The 19,313-nt window shown below is 40.3% G+C and overlaps 1 protein-coding gene across 1 annotated transcript in view; it reads right to left on the minus strand.

Annotated features, from left to right (window-relative positions):
• The window catches only part of PYGB (glycogen phosphorylase B), a 62,340-nt gene that overhangs the window by 25,384 nt on the left and 17,643 nt on the right, over positions 1-19,313 (minus strand). Inside the window, exons 2-4 of the mRNA XM_077760154.1 lie at positions 18,818-18,919; positions 6,007-6,085; positions 3,429-3,532 (exon numbers count right to left, since the gene is read on the minus strand). Of these exons, the coding sequence (XP_077616280.1) occupies positions 3,429-3,532; positions 6,007-6,085; positions 18,818-18,919 (285 nt within the window). The remainder of the gene's footprint in view (positions 1-3,428; positions 3,533-6,006; positions 6,086-18,817; positions 18,920-19,313) is intronic.

Genomic DNA, 19,313 nt, shown 5'->3' on the forward strand with positions numbered 1-19,313 from the left:
AAAAAAAAAAAAAAGAAAGAAAGAAAGAAAGAAAATGACACCACAAATTCACAGGTGCCAGGGGCCAAGCTACCTTTGTAGCATGAGTGCCTGGACACACACAACTGGAAGACACTGCTTTTCTGTTAAGCCTTCCTTAAAGCAGCTAATTTTCCAAAAACTGCACTTGGTGGCATCCAAAATCAGTAAATACACAAAAAAGAATACCACCAATAAAACTAAAAGTAGCCCAACAGACTCTAACAATCCTTGAGTAGAAGCATTTGGAATAAACTAATTTGGTAGGCAATGTGTAAAGAATTATAAATATAAGTTAAAATTTAAGTAAGTCTTTCTTCTTCAAATTTAACAAACAACCCCAGGTACCGGCATACCTCAGAGATATTGCAGGTTTGGCTCCAGACAGCTACAATGAAGCCAATTTAGCAACAGAGAGAGTCAAATGAATTTTTTGGTTTCCCAGTGCATCTGAAGGTTTTGTTTGTTTATATTATTCTGTAGTCTATTAAGTGTACAACAGCATTATGTCTTAAAAAACAACATGCCCAAGGGCACTTGGGTGGCTCAGTCAATTGAGCGTCTGACTCTTGATCTTTGGCTCAGGTCATGATCTCACAGTTGTGAGATAAGCCCTGCTCGGGGCTCTGTGCTGGGCATGCAGCCGGCTTGGGATTCTCTCTCTCTCCCTCTTCCACTGCCCCTCCCCTATTTGTACACACTCTCAAAAAATTAATTAATTTAAAAAAAAAAACAATGTATATATCTAATTTAAAAACATTGCTGAAAAATGCTAACCATCATCTGAGCTTTCAGCAAGTTGTAATCACTGATGACAGATCACCAGAACAATATAATAAAGTCTGCAATATTGTGAAAATTACCAAAATGACATAAAGTGAGCAAATACTGTTGGAAATATGGGGTCAACAAACTTGCTTGAAGCAGAGTTGCTTCAATTTTTAAAAAATGCATTATGTGTGAAGTACAATAAACCCAAGTGCAACAGAACAAGGTGTGCCTATATGTTACTTTGAGGGTTTTCAGAAATCCTTATTCCCTTGTCTCTATTTTTTTTAAGTAAGCCCTGTACCCAAGGTGGGGCCTGAACTCATGATTCACTCTCTACCAACTGAGTCAGCCAGGCACTCTGGGTTTTTTTCTTAAAGGTTCTTACACAGAAGTAAAAGACTCTTTGATTGCAGTTTTGGGGAGGTGACGTGGTTGTGACGCGGTTGAAGTTATTGTCTCAATATGTGTCTCTCCATAGTACTTCTGGCTGGCCTTTTCTGTCTGGTGCGGGTAGCTATTCATCATGGGACCAGTCCTGCCTTTTGATCTGGTGCCATGTCCTAGTACATTAGTAAGATTCTCCAACACCAAAGCCTAGCCATCTCCTGCAATATAATTCCATGAGTTGTTCGCAGAAACAGTATCCCCTCAAGTTAAGAGGCAGGAGGGTCTCCTCTCTGGAACCCCCTCCCTGCGCTCATGGCCAACACTGCTGTCTGACCACTGCTCACATTTAATTCTGCTACAGCTAAACTCCATTAAAAACTGACTGGCTCCCATGAAAACAGGGTGTGAGGAAGCTGAGTTTATGATTCACCTATCATCCCACAACTGTCTTTAAACTGTTTTTGCAAGATGGCAATAGTATACAGAAAGAGAACACCAGAAGAAAGGAATGTCTGTGGTCAAACAAACAAAAAACAAAACAAAAAACCCTTCCTGCCTTTAACCATAACACCAAATAGGTAAGGAGGCCTCAGAGTTTCTGTCTTATGAAAGCACACTGCATCAACTGTAGGGACCTGGAATGGGGCAAAGGACACAGGGGAACAAAGGCTGGGGTGCCTCTGACAGACACACGCACAGAAGGAACTACGCGCGAAACCACCTGGAATGTACCAGGAGGAAAAGTGGAGTTCGCTTTAAGTTGGAGAGTATTTCTACAAATTAAGCAATAGATACAAATCTGTTTTAAGTTTTCTTTTACTGTTAGCCATACTTTTCTATGCCAACTTTTTATTATGAGTGCTTTCAAACATAAAGAAGTGTTAAGAGAATTGGCAGTGAATACCCACGCACCTTCCACTTAGGTTCCATATTGTTAGCATGTTGCTATACTTGATTTATCGCATATCCATCCATCGACCCATTAATTTCTTGATGCATTTCAAAGTCAGTTACAGACACCTGTATACTTCTCCGCAAACATTTCAGCATGCACATCATTAAGTACAGTTCACCCTGTGCTTATTTTTTAGGTTAATGTGTAGACAGCAAACTGTGTAAATCCTAAGGATATTCTTGAGGAGTTCTGGCAATTTCACATACCTATGACCCAGCCTTACCAAGATACAGTAGCTTTCCATCACCCCAGGCATCCATCTGTTCATATTCTGTACTACTCTCCTATTACAAACCTTTAATCCCAATCACAGCCCTGCTTTATCTGTCACTTTTAGGACCCAAGTTATATTACATACATAAACTATTCTCCAATTAAGTGGAATAGCCATGCCTTCCATTTTAAAGTCTTTTTCTTTTTTAAGTTTATTTATTTTGAGAGAGAGAGAAACAGCACGCACATGAATGCATAAGCAGGGAAGGGGCAGAGAGAAGGAGGGAGAGAATCCCAAGCAGGCTCCGTGCTGTCAGCACAGAGTACTACTTGTGGCTTGAATTCACAAACCATGAGATCATGACCTGAGCCGAAACCAAGAGTTGGATGCTTAACAAACTGAGCCACCCAGGTTTCCCCATTTTAAAGTTTTGATGAAGGGAAATAACCCTCTTGCCCAGTGTAGGACGTTGAGGCTGCACTGTGAGTATTTCTAGACTCTTTCCACCAATGTGGTCTTGGCCACCTCACTTAGCTATGGTTTGATGTTTCAGAATCCAAGCCCACTCTTCTCAAGGCCCTTTGCTTTGCAGAGGCTGGCCTCTAAACCTCAGAACACGGTCTCCTCAGTGGTGTCGGGGTGTGAAGGCAGAAGGTGGGAACACAACCTACAATAACTCTTCTCCTAACTACCCCGGGTCAATTGTCCCACTGAGGGTGAACCAGAAAGGCCTACCTTTATTCCATGCTGAGGTACAACAGGGAACCAGCACGCAGCACCTGGCAACTGCTGTAAGGCCAGCTGGGCCCTGGGTATCACCCAACAGGCTTCCCAGGCTCGCACAGAAGCTGTGTGTGATGAGCTCACACAAAAGATGGGCCTCTGGGAGCCCACACAGAGTTCTAAGGGAAGCACGGAGCTCACAGGATAGTCCCAACTTATTCCACCTTGGCCTTGCCCATGATGGGCAGACAATCTTTCCAGGAAGGAATTTAACATATAAAAAACTGAGTTGAAAGTACCTGTTTGTTTTCTTGTATGCATGAGAGTTGGAAACAAGTGAAGGAACCAAGTTTTACCCACCTGCCAGCCATTGACAATCTTCTGGTTAAAAATCCCAAACTCATAGCGGATTCCATAGCCATATGCTGCCAGGCCCAACGTGGCCATTGAGTCAAGGAAGCAGGCTGAAAATTCCAAACACAAAGAACTTCTTGGGATCAAAGATAATTAGCAGCTTCGAGGCCCACTGGAAGAAAAGCCCAAAACACCCATGTTAAGTAGGTACTGGGACACTGGCTTCTGGATGCCAGAGGGCGATTCAGTGGTGATCTGTCAGCTTTAGATTTCATGAAAGGAAAACTGAGCCCTCCCTCAATCCCTTCACCTTGAGAGCTGTGGTCTGGGCAAGAGGATGTCAGTGTTGGGGGGTATGGGGAGATGGAAAGGGCAGAAGTGAGGAACCCCACAGAGAGTCCCATCTAACTTGGCATACCTTTCAACAAAAAGGCCCCTCCTAGCTTTGTCTTAGAGAGGCTCATGCAGGCTTAAGGCCTCCCCACCCCTGCACCTTCTACTTGTCCAGGCTGTTTTGACAGTGGGGTAACACTACGAAAAAGGTCTACACACTAGTGAAGGAGCCGCAGGGATGGGATTGGGAATGGGCATTTAATCATATTAGAACTCGAATACCCAAGGCCCCAGAAGGTGGCTGCAGCAACACATTAACCTAACGAGTCTTTGTTCCAAACAAAATGTCTTGAAAAAGACCAGTGTTTTAAATAAAGATCCAGAAGGCGGCCTTATTAAACTTCTGGATTAAATAGGGGGAAAAAAAGCCCACAAGAAACATCAGTAAATAAAATACTTGCTCAATTCACCAAGCATGCCCAACCTGTTATTAGACCCCTGTGTAGAGGATCCACAAATGTAAGATCTTGTTCTGAAGAAAGCATTCTCCTAGGAGGGCCACAGGACACCTCAAGTTACAGCACGCTGGGGGTTACCCACATCTGCACAGGTGAGAGGAGTCCATGGAAACAGAGCCCTAGAAGAGGTCCCGCCAGTCCATGCGCAAGGCCAGTGGCACCAGAGGATTGGTAAGAAAGGTGAGTAGGAAGGCAATAGGAACCAGACTATGGAAAGCCTGCAGACACCCTGAACCCCTGAAGGAAGCAGAGGGTATTACAGCAGGGATGAGACCACCCTGCCTCACAGTCACCAGCCTTAGGGGAGGAGGGGAAGTTAGGCAGCCACCTGAGCATGAAGGAGACTGAAGGGTCTGGGGCCTCCTGGAGCTTGGAAAGCTTGAGTCTGGTGCCATTTTTACTGACTGGAAAGATGGCTATGATCAACAGAATGCTATCAAGGGTGAAGGGAGCCACAGAGAACTGATGTCACAGGATCTCCCTCAGGGATGCGTGCTGCCCTCTGGCTGGGATGCCATGATTGTGTCTGTGTGGAAAGTAAGCTACAGCTTATTGTCTCACATGATCTCACTGCTATAAACTAAGACAGAGCCCTGCATCTGAGAGCAGACATAGGGGACACACAGGCTTTTCACATCAACAGGTGGAAGTGGGGCAGGCCTTGCAAACTTTCCTTATATAAATCCATGTGCTGTTTTGTTTGGGAGAAATATATGCTGCATTTATAATTTCTGAAGAATTTAACATTTGAAAACACAGGCACATGTACAAGCTCAGATAAACTTTAGAGTGTGTGATTCCTTTCCAAAATGACAACTCCCAAGAGGGGCAGTAATGCAAAGTGGTAGGAGCCTGAGCCCACCCTCCCATCTCCCCCACATTCAAGGGTAGCACAAAACTTAGTTCTGTTCCAAGAGCCTTGAAGCACACAGCAAAATCAAATCTCACTGTGACAGCTATTTCCACTTCTAAGTTATTTTTTTTAAGTTTACTTATTTTTTTTTTTTTAGTAATCTCTACACCCAATGTGGGACTCAAACTCACAACCCTGAGATTAAAAATCACATGCTCTTCTGACTTAAGACAGTCAGGTGCCCCTCTACTTCTAGGTTCTTCATTCAGCTCCCTCTGCCCTAAAAAGCTACCAAAAACAAAACGAAATAAAACATCTCAAACAGGAAAAAAAAAAAAGACTGGATATGGTATCAAACAGAATGGCCCACGGAAGCAATATCCTTGAAAGGAATGACTGTGCTATTTCAGGGCAATCTGTTTACTACAGTAAAGCAGGAATAGCATACCAGCTGGGCTACATTCATAAATCATTGTGTGTGTGCAGGTATATATGTGTGTATGTGTGTATGTGAATGGTGTGTGTGCATATGTGTGTGCAGGCATGCATATATGTGCACATATGTGTCTATCCATCTTTCTCCCAATTACTGGCTATGGAAAGTGGTAGGTATACTGGAAACCCCTCCCAGGACCAGCTACCCATACTGGCAAGCCTGATTTTCACAATTATTAGGAAGTATCCCTTGTGTGAAGGAAAAACATAAAATTTTGCATTGTTTTCAACCTGGATGAAACACATTCTCCCATCCACTTGGAGGGGCCAATCTACCCTGACAGACTGCTGTTGGGAACACGGCTGACCTCGGCCTCGCCATGTGAGCAGTGGCCAAGGGCACCACATCAGGAGAGACTGTGCAGCAGCCAGGTGCCGGGGTTACCTGCCAGCCTCCCCAGGCCTCCATTCCCGAGGCCAGCATCCTCTTCTATTTCCTCCAGTTCTTCCAAGTCCAGCCCCAGCTGTGAATAAAAACAGAGGCATTATTTTAATATTACTTAGTATCTATCTTCCTCACACAACAGGTGGAAAGATATTAAATCTTATGAGTTTCTATCAAAGGTTTAAAAACTTTCTTTTAGGTCTGCTTTCTTTTAGACTTGAAAATCCAAAGTTAAAATCTGGCATTTAAGAAAATGAAAGTTTCCAGGTATGTCAAAAGCTGACAAACTACTTAAGAATTGATAATCAGGGGAGCCTGTGGTTCAGTTGGTTAAGCATCCCAATTCTTGGCTTTGGATCAGGTCATGATCTCACAGTTTATGACTTCAAGTCCTGCGTCTGGCTCTGACCTGATAGCACGGAGCCTGTTTGGGATTCTCTCTCTCTCCCTTGCTCTCTGCCCTTTCCCCACTTCTCAAAATATATAAACTTAAAAATAAAAGAATTAATAGTCCAAATGAGACATGGCTTAACATCCAAAGATATTTACTGCCATATTATTAACCATGTATAGTGAACAGATTGTAACATATAGCCTAAAAACAAAATTAGAGGTTTTGATAATTCTCTAATTGTATATAGTCTAATGATATTTATGTGACTTATTTATTTACTAATTATGTAACTGCTTAGATTTATTATTTGCCTCTTGGATGTGGCCTTTTCTCTACATTTAGCTGTAGAGAGTCTGTTCTGCCAGTCTTTAGGCCATTTTCTGGGTTATTTATGCTCACATGAGTATTAGGTCGGTGTGTCTGTGGGATGAGGTGCGTTTAGGGTCCTCCCATTCTGCCACCTTCCTCAGAAGTCCTATATGACATCTTTTTAAACCAACACCTAAAACCACCTTTCCTGTGCGTCCCAACTACATTTGGGCAGTCTTGTGAAACATGTACAGAATGTTAAAAATCAGAAAGAAAGCAACAAAGTCACAGCTTCTTCACCTGACTTGAAACCTTTCGAAAATGCATATCTGAAGACTCTGCCTATCAGTTATGATAGATGGATAACTGTTCCATTAATCTGGCTCTAGTGTGTTAAACTTCACAAACCGCTCCCATTGCTTATCTTGATGAGTGGTTTTTAAACTTTTTGATTTCAGGAAGACCCCCAAGAGCTATTTATTATTGGAATTGTAGCAATATTTATCAGATTAGAAATTTAAAACAGATAAACGTTTTTTAAGCCTATATGAATTCATTTTTAAATAATAAAGCCACTAACATTAACATAAACTACACAGTTTAATCAAAGATACAGTTTTTAAAACAAAAACAATTTACTGAGAAGAGTAGCAGTGTTTTATATTTCTATAAATCTGTTTAATAAACTTTCTCTCTTAGCATTCAATTTGTTGAGATATCACACAGATATCTCTGGAAAGCTTCATCATATACCTGTGAGAGAGTAAGAATAAACAGTTCTGACCCAGCAGATCCACTGAAAAGGTCTTGGGGCCCCCGGACTACCCTTTAAGAATCTGATAAATTACAAAGGTGGAAGCAAAGTTGTAAGAACATAAAAACATCAAAGTCATAAAGAAACAGTTCAGTGTCTATTAAGTAAATTGAATAGTATTAACACAACAGTGACTTGATTCAGAGTAAGATTTCAAAATATTGACTTAATTCCCACAGCAATTTCAGGGAGTGTGTTCCACCAAAGATATTTTGGATGTGCAGGGGAGGCAGAATTTACCCAGTAATACACACTGGCTCCAAGTTAAGCAACACTTTTAACTAAATGTTCCAAATTCACCTGACTCTGAAACCTTATTCACAAAACACCTACTAAGCAGAGACCAGCATACTATAAAAAGGCAGGTTATGTGGGAGGAAAGATGTTTTGTTCTTTTATGTTTTTACCCTTGACTGCTGTAGGCACATCTCAGCCTAGTAAGGCAAACTTTGCCACAAGTTTGAAAGTATTCAAAAGAGGCACAAATAGTAGCTAAGTGACAGTCTAAAATCTTGCTTAAGTGGGCTTCAGAACTGAAGAAGAAAAAGTATGATAGAGCACCCTTAACTTGTTTTCTTTTTTAATTGAGATATAATTCACATACCATATAAAACTCACCCTTTGAAGGCAACAATTCAATGGTTTTTAGCATATTTACAAAGTTGTGCGACCACAATTAATTCCAGAACTTCACCACTCCAAAAACAAACCTGCTACTCACCAGCAATCACTCCCAGTTTCCCTATTCCCTCAGACCTTGGCAATCACTTTTCTACTTTCTGTCTCTATAGGTTTACCTATTCTGGTCATTTCATTTAAATGGCCTTTTGTATCTGGCTTCTTTCAATTAGAATAATGTTTTCAGGGTTGATCATGGTGAGGCATGTATCAGTGCTGTTTATCACTGAGTAGCTTTCCACTGGATGACAACTCCACATTTTGTGTATCCATTTATCAATTGAGGGATATTTAGGCTGGTTCTACTTTTGGGCTATTATGAATAATGCTCCTATGAACATTCAAGGACAATTTTATGGGTGGACATATGTCTTCATTTTTCTTGGAAATAAACCTTGGAGTGAAATTGCTAGGTTACATAGTAAATTCTACACTTAATCTTTTTGAGTAACTGCCAAACTATTTTCCAAAGTGATTCCACCACTTTCCTTTCTCCCAGTAGTATATGAGGGTTCCAATTTCTCCATATCCTAGTCAACATTTGTTCTCTGTCTTTTCAAGCATAGCCACTCTACTGGGTGTGAAGTGTTACCTCATGGTTTTGATTTACATTTTCTGATGACTACTGATTATCTTTTCACATGCTTTTTGACCATTTGTATACCTTCTTTGGGAAAATGTCTGTTCAAGTCCTTTGCCCATTTTTAAATTGGGTTGTCTGTCTCTTTGTTATTGAGTTGTAAGAGTTCTTAATACATTCTGAATATTACACCCTGATCAGATTTATGATTTACAAATATATTATCCCATTTTATCTTCTTGCTTTCTTCATAATGTCCTTTGATGACAAAAGTTCTAACTCTTGTCCAATTTATTTTTCTTTTTATTGGTTGTGATTTTGATGTCATTTCTAAGAATCTATTGCCAAATCATGAAGATTTACCTGTATTCTTCAAGAGTGTTATGGTTTTAGCTTTTACATTTAGATCTTTGATCCATTTTGACTTAATTTTTATATGGAGTATGAGGCAGGGATCCAGCTTCATTCATTTGCATGTGGACACCTAATTGTTCTAGCACCATTTATCAAAAGTAATATTTTTTCTCAATTGAGTTATTTTGGTACACTTTTCTTTAAAAAAAAAAAAACGCAATTGACTATATAGGCCACCAAAAGCACAGGTGACCAAAAAAAAACACACAAAAAAAACTGGACTTCATGAAAGTTAAAACTTCCGCATCAAAGGACACTGTCAACAAAGTGAAAACGCAAGCTGGGGGAAAATATTAGCAAATCTCCTATCTGATAAGGGATTAATATCCAGAATAGAGAAATCCCAAAAGTCAATAATAACAATAAAAACAAACAACTCACTCAATACATAAGTGGGCAAAGGACTTAAACAGACATTTCTCCAGAGAAGATACTTAGATGGCCAGCCAAGACATACATGAAAAGATGCTCAACATCACTCATCATTAGGGAAATACTGGGTTTTTTTAAATTTCTTTAAATTTTAGTTAACATACAGTGCAATATTGGTTTCAGGAGTAGAATTCAGTGATTCATTACTTACATACAACACAGTAGGGAAATAATGTTAACTAAAACCACAAGAGATACCATCTCCCATACTCCCATACATTAGAATGGGCTACTATCTCAAAAAAAAAAAAAAAAAAAAGGAAAAGAACAAGTGTTCAAGTGCTGGTGAGGATGTGGAGAAACTGGAACTCTTGTGTACGCTGGTGGGAAAGTAAAATGGTATCACTGCTATGTAAAACAATATGATAGTTCCTCAAAATGTTAAACATAGAATTATCATACGATTCAGCAATTCCACTTCTAGGTATATACCGAAAAGAATTGAAAGCAGGGTCTTGAAGAGATATCTGTACACTCATGTTCATAAAAGTATTATTCACAGTAGCTAAAAGGCAGAAGCAATCCAAGTGTCTAAAGACGAATGAATGGATGAACAAAATGTGGTACATACATACAATGGAATATCATTTATAGATCCTTAAAAAGGAAGGGGATTCCGACATTTGCTCCAACATGGATGAACCTTGAAGATATTAAGCCAGTCATAAAAAGGCAAATATTGTATGATTTCACTTATGTGGGGTACCTAGAATATCAAATTCATAGAAACAGAAAGTAGAATGGTAGCTGTCAGGGGGTTGAAGGAGAGGAGAATGGGGAGTTAGGGTTTAATGGACATAGCAGTTCAGTTTTGCAAGATGGAGAGTTCTGGAGATAGATGGTGGTAATCATGGCACAATATGAATGCAATTTATATTATGTGTATTTTACCACAATTTCAAAATAACTGAGGAGAAATCAATTGACTATAAATGTGAGGGTTTATTTCTGGACTCTCAATTCTATTCCACTGTTCTATATGTCTATCCTTACACCAGTACCACACTGTCTTGATCACTGTAGCTTCATAGTGAGTTTTGAAATTGGTGAAATTGGGAAAGTCCTTCAACTTTGTTCTTTTTTTTATGTTTATTTATTTTGAGAGACAGAGCATGCATGGGAGGGTCACAGAGAGAGGGAGACAGAGAGAATCCCAAGCAGGTTCCACACTGTTCTTTTTCAAGGATGTTTTAATAATTTCTGGTTTGGGGGCACCTGGATGGCTCAGTTGGTTAAGCACCCAACTCTTGATTTTGGCTCAGGTCATGATTTCACAATCATGAGATCAAGCCCTGCTTTGGGCCATGTGCCGAGTGTGGAGCCTGCTTGGGATTCTCTCTCTTTGCCCCTCTATAAATGTATGTGTACGTACATACACATAGGGGTGCATATATCCCTTTGAATTAGTGGTTTTGTATTTTTTGGGCAAATACCCAGTAGTGTGATTACTGGATCATAACACAGTTCTAGTTTTAATATCTTGAGGAAGCTCCACACTGTTTTCAAGAGTGGCTGCACCAGTCTGCATTCCCATCAACAGTGCAAGAGGGTTCCTTTTTCTTAGCATCCTCACCAAGACTGGTTTCTTGTGTTTTTGATTTTAGCCATTCTGACAGATATGAAGTGATATCTCATTGTAGTTTTGATTTGCATTTTCCTGAGGATGAGTATTGTTGAGCATCTTTTCATGTCTATTAGCCATCTGATGTCTTTGGAGAAATGTATGTTTATTTCCTCTGTGTGCATTTCTAAACTGGAATATTTGGGGGGGGGCATTTAGTTGTAGATCTTTATATATTTTGGATACTAACCCTTTATAGGATAGGTCATTTGCAAATATCTTCTTCCATTCTATAGGCTGCCTTATAGTTTTGTTGATCATTTCCTTCATTGTACAGAAGTTTTTTATTTTGATGTAGTCCTAATAGTTTGATTTTGCTTTTATTTCCCTTGCCTCAGGAGACCTATGTAGAAAAATGTTGCTACGACCAATGTTAGAAACTTTACTGCCTGGGGGCACCTGGGTGGCTCAGTCAGTTGAAGGTCTGACTTCAGCTCAGGTCATGATCTCGGGGTTCATGGGTTCGAGCCCTGCATCAGGCTCTGTGCAGACAGCTCAGAGCCTGGAGCCTGCTTCAGATTCTGTGTCTCCCTTCTCTGCCCCACCCCTGCTCACTCTCTCTCTCTCCTTATCAAAAATAAAAAAAACATTAAGAAAAAAGATTTTTTTTTTAAAAAGAAACTTTACTGCCTGTACTCTCTTCTAGAATTTTTGTGGTTTCAGGTTTCACATTCAGGTCTTTAATCCATTTTGAACTTATTTCTGTGTATGGTGTAAGAAAGTGTTCCAGTTTCATTATTTTGTATATAGTTGACCAATTTTCCCAACACCATTTGTGATAGACTGTCTTTTTCTCGTTGGATATTCCTTCCTGCTTTCTCAAAAATTAATCGACCATATAGTTATGTGTTTATTTACACACCTGTTATGTGTGTTTTCTATTCTGTTCCATTGATCTATGTTTCTATTTCTGTGCCAGTACCATACTGTTTTGATCACTACAGCTTTGTAATATGGCTTAAAGTCCAGAATTGTGATGCCTTCAGCTTTGTTTTTTTTCAAAGTTGCTTTGGGAATCCAGGGTCTTTTGTGGTTACATATAAATTTTAGGATTGTTCTAGCTCTGTGAAAAATGCTGTCAGTATTTTGATAGGATTTGCATTAAATGTGTACATTGCTTTGGGTGGGATAGACATTTTAACAATATTTGTTCTTCCAATCCATGAACATGGAATGTCTTTCCATTTCTTTGTGTCATCTCTAATTTCTTTAATCAAAAAACATATATTTTATAGTTTTCAGAGTACAAATCTTTCACCTCTTTGGTTAAATTTATTCCTAGATATCTTATTATTTGGGGGGCAATTGTAAATGGGATTGTTTTCCTAATTTCTCTTTCTGCTATTTCATTATTAGTGCACAGAAATGCAAAAGATTTCTGTACACTGATTTTGTGTATTGTAACGTTCCTGAATTCATTTGGTGTCTTGTAACTTTCCTGAAGTCTAGTAGTTTTTTGGTGGAGTCTTTAAGGTTTTCTATATTGAGTATCATGTCATCTGCAAATAGTAAAGTTTTACTTTTTCCTTACCAATCTGGATGCTTTTTATTTCTTTTTGCTGTTTAACAGCTGTGACTAGGACTTCCATTACCATGCTGAATAAAAGTAATGACAGTGGACAACCTTGTCTTGTTCCTGATCTTGGGGGTGGCAGGGAGGAAGCTCTCAGTTTTTCACCATTGAAGATGATGTTCATTGTGGATTTTCATTTATGGCCTTTATTATGTTGATGTATGTTCCCTCTAACCATACTTTGTTAAGGGTTTTTACCATGATCAGGTGTTATACTTTGTTTTTGTTATTTTGGGTTTTTTTTAACGTTTATTTTTGAAAGACAGAGTGTGAGTGAGGGAGAGTGAGAGAGCGAGGGAGACACAGAATCTGAAGCAGGCTCCAGGCTCTGACAGTCAGTGCAGAGCCTAATGTGGGGTTCCAACTCACAAGCCATGAAATCATAAGCCAAAGTTGGATGCTTAACTGACTGAGCCACTGTTTTTATCATGATCAGATGTTGTTCTTTGAAAATGCTTTTTCTGCATCTACTGAAAGGGTCATATGGTTTTAATGCTTACTCTATTGATGTAATATCTCATGTTGACTGATTTGTGAGTATTAAACCATCCTTGTGTCCTGGGAATACCACTTGACCATGGTGAATGATTTTTTTTTAATGTACTGTGGGACTTTGTTTGCTAGTATTTTGTTGAGGATTTCTGCATCTGTGTTCATCAGGGATACTGGCCTATAGTTCTCTTTTTATGTGGTATCTATCTGGTTTTGGTGTCAGGGTAATGCTGGCCTCATAGAGTGAATTTGGAAGTTTTCCTTCCTCTCTATTTTTTGGAATAGTTTGAGAAGAATAGGTATTAACTCTTCTTTGAATATTAGGTAGAATTCGCCTGTGAAGGTGTATGGTTCTGGACTTTTGTTTGTTGAGAGTTTTTTTGATTACTGATTTGATTTCTTTGCTGGTTATCAATCTATTCAAAATCTCTATTTCTTCTTGGTTTAGTTTGGTGGATTATATGTTTGTAGGAATTTATCCATTTCTTCTAGGTTGTCCAATTTGTGGACATATAGTTTTTCATTATATTCTCTTACAATTGTTTGTGTATCTGTTGTGTTTGTTGTTATCTCTCCTCTTTCATTTGAAATTTTATTTATTTGATGAGCACTAGGTGTTATATGGAAACCAATTTGAGAATAAACTATTTGTAAAAAAAAAAAGAAATTTTATTTATTTGAATACTTTCTCTTTGTTTTTTGATGAGTCTGGCTAGAGGTTTACTATTTTGTTGATCTTTGCAAAGAACGAGCTCCTGGTTTCATTTATCTGTTCTGTTTTTGTAGTTTCTGTATCATTAAATTCTGCTCTAATCCTTATTATTTCTTTCCTTGTGCCGGTTTTAGGTTTTGTTTGTTCTTCTTTTTCTAGCTCTTTTAGGTGCAAGGTTAGGTTTTTTGGTTTTTTTGCTTCTTGAGGTAGGCCTATATTGTTGTAAACTTCCCTCTTAGAACCACTTTTGCTATATCCCAAAGGTTTTGGATGCTGTGTTTTCATTTTCATGTACTTTCATTTCCATGTACTTTTGGATTTCTTATTTAATTTCTCGGTTAACCCACTCATTGTTTAGCAGCATATTATCTAGCCTCAAAGTATTTGTGGTCTTTCCAGATTTTTTTCTCGTTATTTCTAGTCTCACAGTGTGGTATCAATACTATGAAAAGATCCATGGTATGACTTCAATCCTTTGAATTTGTTGAGACTTGTTTTGTGGCCTAATATGTAATCTATTCTGGAGAATGTTCAATGTGCACCTGAAAAGAATGTGCATTCTGCTGTTTTAAGATAGAATATTCTAAATATATCTCTTAAATCCACCTAGTCCTATCTGTCATTGAAAGCCATGGTTTCCTTATTGAATTTCTGTCTGGATGATCTACCCATCAATGTAAGAGGGGTATTAAAGTCCCCCACTATTATTGTATTATTATCAAATAGTTCCTTTGTGGGGCGCCTGGGTGGCTTAGTCAGTTAAGCGTCCGACTTTCGCTTAGGTCATGATCTCGTGGTTCGTGGGTTCGAGCCCCGCGTCGGGCTCTGTGCTGACTGCCAGCTCAGAGCCTGGAGCCTGTTTCAGTCTGTGACTCCCTCTCTCTCTGACCCTCCCCTGCTCACGCTGTCTCTCTCTCTCTCTCTCCTAGAAATAAATAAAAAACATTAAAAAAAATTTAAAAAAAAACAAAAACAAATAGTTCCTTTGTATTTTTTATAACTATTTTATGTATTTGGGTGCTTTCATGTTGGGTGCATAAATATTTTAAATTATTATATATTCTTGTTGGATTGTTCCCTTTGTTATTACATAGTGCCCCTCTTGGTCTCTTGTTACATTCTTTGTTTTGAAATCTATTTTGTCTGAAATAAGTATTGCTTCTCCAGCTTTCTTTTGATATCTATTTGTATGATAAATGTTTCTCCATCCCTCAGTTTCAATCTGCAGGTGTGTTTAGGTTTACAATGAGTTTCCTGTAGCCAGCATATAGATTGGTCTTTTTTTTTTTTTTAAATCCATTCTGACACCCTATGTCTTTTGATTGGAACATTTAGTCCATTTACATTCAAAGTGATTACTGATAGACATGTATTTATTGTCATGTGGTTACTTGTTTTCTTGTTGTTTCTGAAGTTTTTCTCTGACTCTTTCTTTCATGGTTTGCTGGTTTTCTTTAGTGATATATTTGGGTTTCTCTCCCTTTATTCTTAGCATATTTGTTAGTGGTTTTTTTATTTTATTTTATTTTACAAATAGTTTATTGTCAAGTTGGTTTCCATATAACACCCGGGGCTCATCCCCACAAGTGCCCTCCTCCATGCCCATCTCCCCTCTCCCCACCCCCCTACACCCATCAGTGCTCAGTTTGTTCTCAGCATTCAAGAGTCTCTCATGGTTTGCCTCTCTCCCTTTCCTCCACCATTTCTCCCCTTCTTCTCCCCCATGGTCCTCCGTTAAGTTCCTCCCAATCCTCCTATACGTGCAAACATGTGATATTTGTCCTTTCCTGCCTGACTTATTTCGCTCAGCATTAACACCCTCAAGGTCCATCCATGTTGCTACACAAGGCCAGATTTCATTCTTTCTCATTGCCATGTAGTATTCCATTGTATAGATAAACCACATCTTCTTGATCCATTTGTCTGTTGATGGACACTTAGGCTCTTTCCATGTTTTTTTTTTATTTGTGGTTACCATTAGGTTTGTATATACCATCTTCGGCATGTAGCAGTCTATATAAAGTTGATGGTTGTTTAAGTTTCAGTTTCTTGGGTCTGGACATCTGTTTCCTTCCCCAGATTAGGGAAGTTTTCAGCCATTATTTCTTCAACTAAATTTTCTGCTCCGTTTTCTATCTCTTCTGTGATCCTTATAAACGTTATTGTTTGATGGAGTCATTGAGTTCCCTAAGTCTATTCTTATTTTACATAATTCTTTTTTGTCTCTTAAGCTTGATTACTTTCCTATAGTCTGTGTTCTAAGTTATTAATTCCTTCTTCTGCTTTTTCCAGCCTGCTGTTCATTCCATCAAGTGTTTTTCATTTCTCTTATTGAAGCTTTATCTCTCTTATGTTATTCCTTATCTCAGTGTTGATCATCTCACCATCTCACCGTCTCACCAATGCCTTCCATTCTTTTCTGAAGTCCAACAAGTATCTGGACTTTACTTTAAATTCTCTATCAGGCATGTTATTTATATCTCTCTCACTTAGATCTGGCTGTGGCCTTATCTTGTTCTTTCATTTGGGATAAATTTCTGTCTTCTCATTGTAAGTCTCTATGCCTATTTCTGTATGTTAGGAAAGTCAGTTACATCTCCTATGCTTAAGGGTAATGGCTTTATGAAAAAGAAGTCTTGTAGTGTCCTGCAGTGTAGTGTCCCCTATTCCCCAAAACCTGATGCTTCAGAGTGGCTCAAATGTGTGCTGTGTGTGCTCAACTACTGTGTCCTGGCTGCTTTATCCCTGAGGCCAGTCATCTGCAGAGGCTCTCCTTGTCTGTTGGGCAATGTTTAGTCCCTGGCCTGAATGTAGCAAGTTTTGACTAGGTGTGCTCTGGTCTGCTTGTGAAATGAGACCTATCTCCACCACTGCTGAAACCAAGATTCCTCAAAACTCCCACAACAGGAGACATGGTGTGAACAGGGGTTTGGGCCAGTCTTCTAGGGGAGAAGACTCACTGCCCCAGGACTGAGGCAAGCATGACTGGGAGGGGCAGTTCTACCAGGGTGTTGGGGGAAGGACTTGGTGCAAGCAAGTTACCTAGCGAGTGTTGGCACTGTGCTGGTTTCTGCAAGTGGCCCTGTGCTTATGCTGATGGGCAGGGGACAGAAACGGTGCCTGCCAGTTCCTTTGTTCTTAGAGGGGCTTCTGTGAACGCTATGCTCTCCAAAATGAGCAAAAAACCTCCCCACTGTGTGTTACAGGTCCTCTTCAGATCATTATTTCCACACAGTATGTCTGCAGGTATTTGTCTGTTTTTTCTCCAAGAGCAATTCAATGCCTCTAGGTTCTATCCCAGCCAAGCACGTTGAACTTTAAAACTCCAGCCTTTAAGGGGTGCCGGGGTGGCTTAGCTGGTTAAGCATCCAATTCTTGGTTCGGCTCAGGCCATGATCTCACAGTTCATGAGTTCAAGCCCTGTGTCAGGCTCTATGCTGACAGTGCAGAGCCTGCTTGGGATTATCTCTCTCTCTCTTCTTTGCTCCACCCCTCAAAATAAAGAAATATTTTAAAAAATTCAGGCTTTAAGCCTCACCAGGCACAAGAAGTCATGAAATTGGGCCTCTCTCGCTTTCCAAGTCAACTGCTGTGGGGATTTGTCTTTCCCATGCACTCCCCTGTGTGCTAGTCTATCTCCTGTCCTTCTGCAACTGTGGCTCCCTCCCCACCATAGTGGGCAAGATCTGATTCGTTTCTTTCTCAACCCACATCTCTGTGGCCTACCCTACCTTCTTCGATATGGCCTCTCCTCTTCCTTTAGTTGTGGAGTTCGTTCTGTCATTCTTCAGGTCCCTCTCTGGGGTGTTTAGGGTGATTTGACAGTTACCTAGTTGTGTTTGTAGGACAAGGCAAGCCTAGGGTCCTCCTCCTCCAACATCCTCTTTCCTTCCAGTCTCTTTATAGATACTTTTCAGCATACAATTTCCACTTTTGGGGAGTCCAATTTTTTTCCAAATTTTTATTGTATCATGCCTGAGACCCATGTGAGGTCCCCACCATGCCACTACCAACAGGGCCCTAGGGTGCCTCACACCCCAAAACTGAACCAAAGCAAAGGCAGTGGAAGGTGCTGGGGGAGGAAGACTCTGGTGAAGACCCTGCTATGTACGTGCAGGAGGGCAGGAGTGCTGCATAGTCACACCCTAGAAATTGTACACTGAGTGTCCAGTATAGGAGGAAGGTGGTGTCCAGGGAGGTGGGTACAGAGCCGAAAACAGACACGATGGATTCCAGCTCTGCTCTAAAAACACAAATGAGCTGTGGAGGGAGTCAGCCTCCAAGTGACTAAGTGTTAATTAAGACTCCTTAAAGCAATGACAGTTTTTATTCTGACTGGGGAGAAGGGGCAATTTTATACTTGACAGTAAGATGAGCACAAAAGGTTGCCTGGGGCAGGAGAGGGGTCTGAGTGGGTTACTAGTTCAGTAGTTCAGTATGGCAACTACAAATGGGACAATACCAAACACCTCTACGCTGCGGTAAATCTGCCCCTGGGGTGGGTGTGAGGAGTGCAATAGCTCCTAGAAGCCTTGAAACCTTAGCACCACAATGAAATGCCATGCTTGCACTCCCATGTATTAGCTTTCCATCCAATCCTTACTTTTTCCCCTTGAGAAAGGGTGTCGCTTCCCAACCCATTCTCCCCCACATAGGACAGACTATGCCGTTAAGTCACTACTGGCTCCAGATGGCAGCAAATCTCAACATCAGTGTTCACATCTGTGGGGCCTGGACTAAAACTCAGTGTGCCTCGAGAGGCTACCCAGCAGCCCAGCCCCAAGCCCTGTACCTGATAAATGGCTTCATCACAAGCATTTTGAAGGCCCAGGTTCACCATTGTGTTCTGCAGTGTGCGGCCCATGTAAAATTCCAGGGAAAGATAATAGATGCGCTGAGGAGATAAAAGAAAGCATCTTAGATGTCTTGTTCCATCCCCACACACAAGAAAGATTAGGGTGATGAACAGATTCATAAGAGTACCTATTTAGGGGTCTTATTTAGGCTACCACAATCCCCCCTAAATGCACTCACTCCTTTTGCCAAGTCTTGGCCAAACTCAGCTTTCCAAAGGCAGCCCACCTGGGAACTTTCTATAGCAAAGCTCTGCTCACTGCCTGGATATAAGCTGGCATCCCTAGACGGCAGGAGGCAGGGCAGGGCAGCAGTGGGGAACAAGTCTCCCAGAACAGATGGAGCCAGGTCTGAACTTAGCTTGGCCTCTTTCCCACCATGCACTCTTGAGCAAGTGACCTCTTCACATCTCTAACACAGGACAAAGCAAATCT

Source organism: Crocuta crocuta, unplaced genomic scaffold (assembly GCF_008692635.1).
Source record: "Crocuta crocuta isolate KB4526 unplaced genomic scaffold, BGI_CrCroc_1.0 scaffold23, whole genome shotgun sequence".
In the NCBI taxonomy this organism is placed as follows: domain Eukaryota; kingdom Metazoa; phylum Chordata; class Mammalia; order Carnivora; family Hyaenidae; genus Crocuta; species Crocuta crocuta.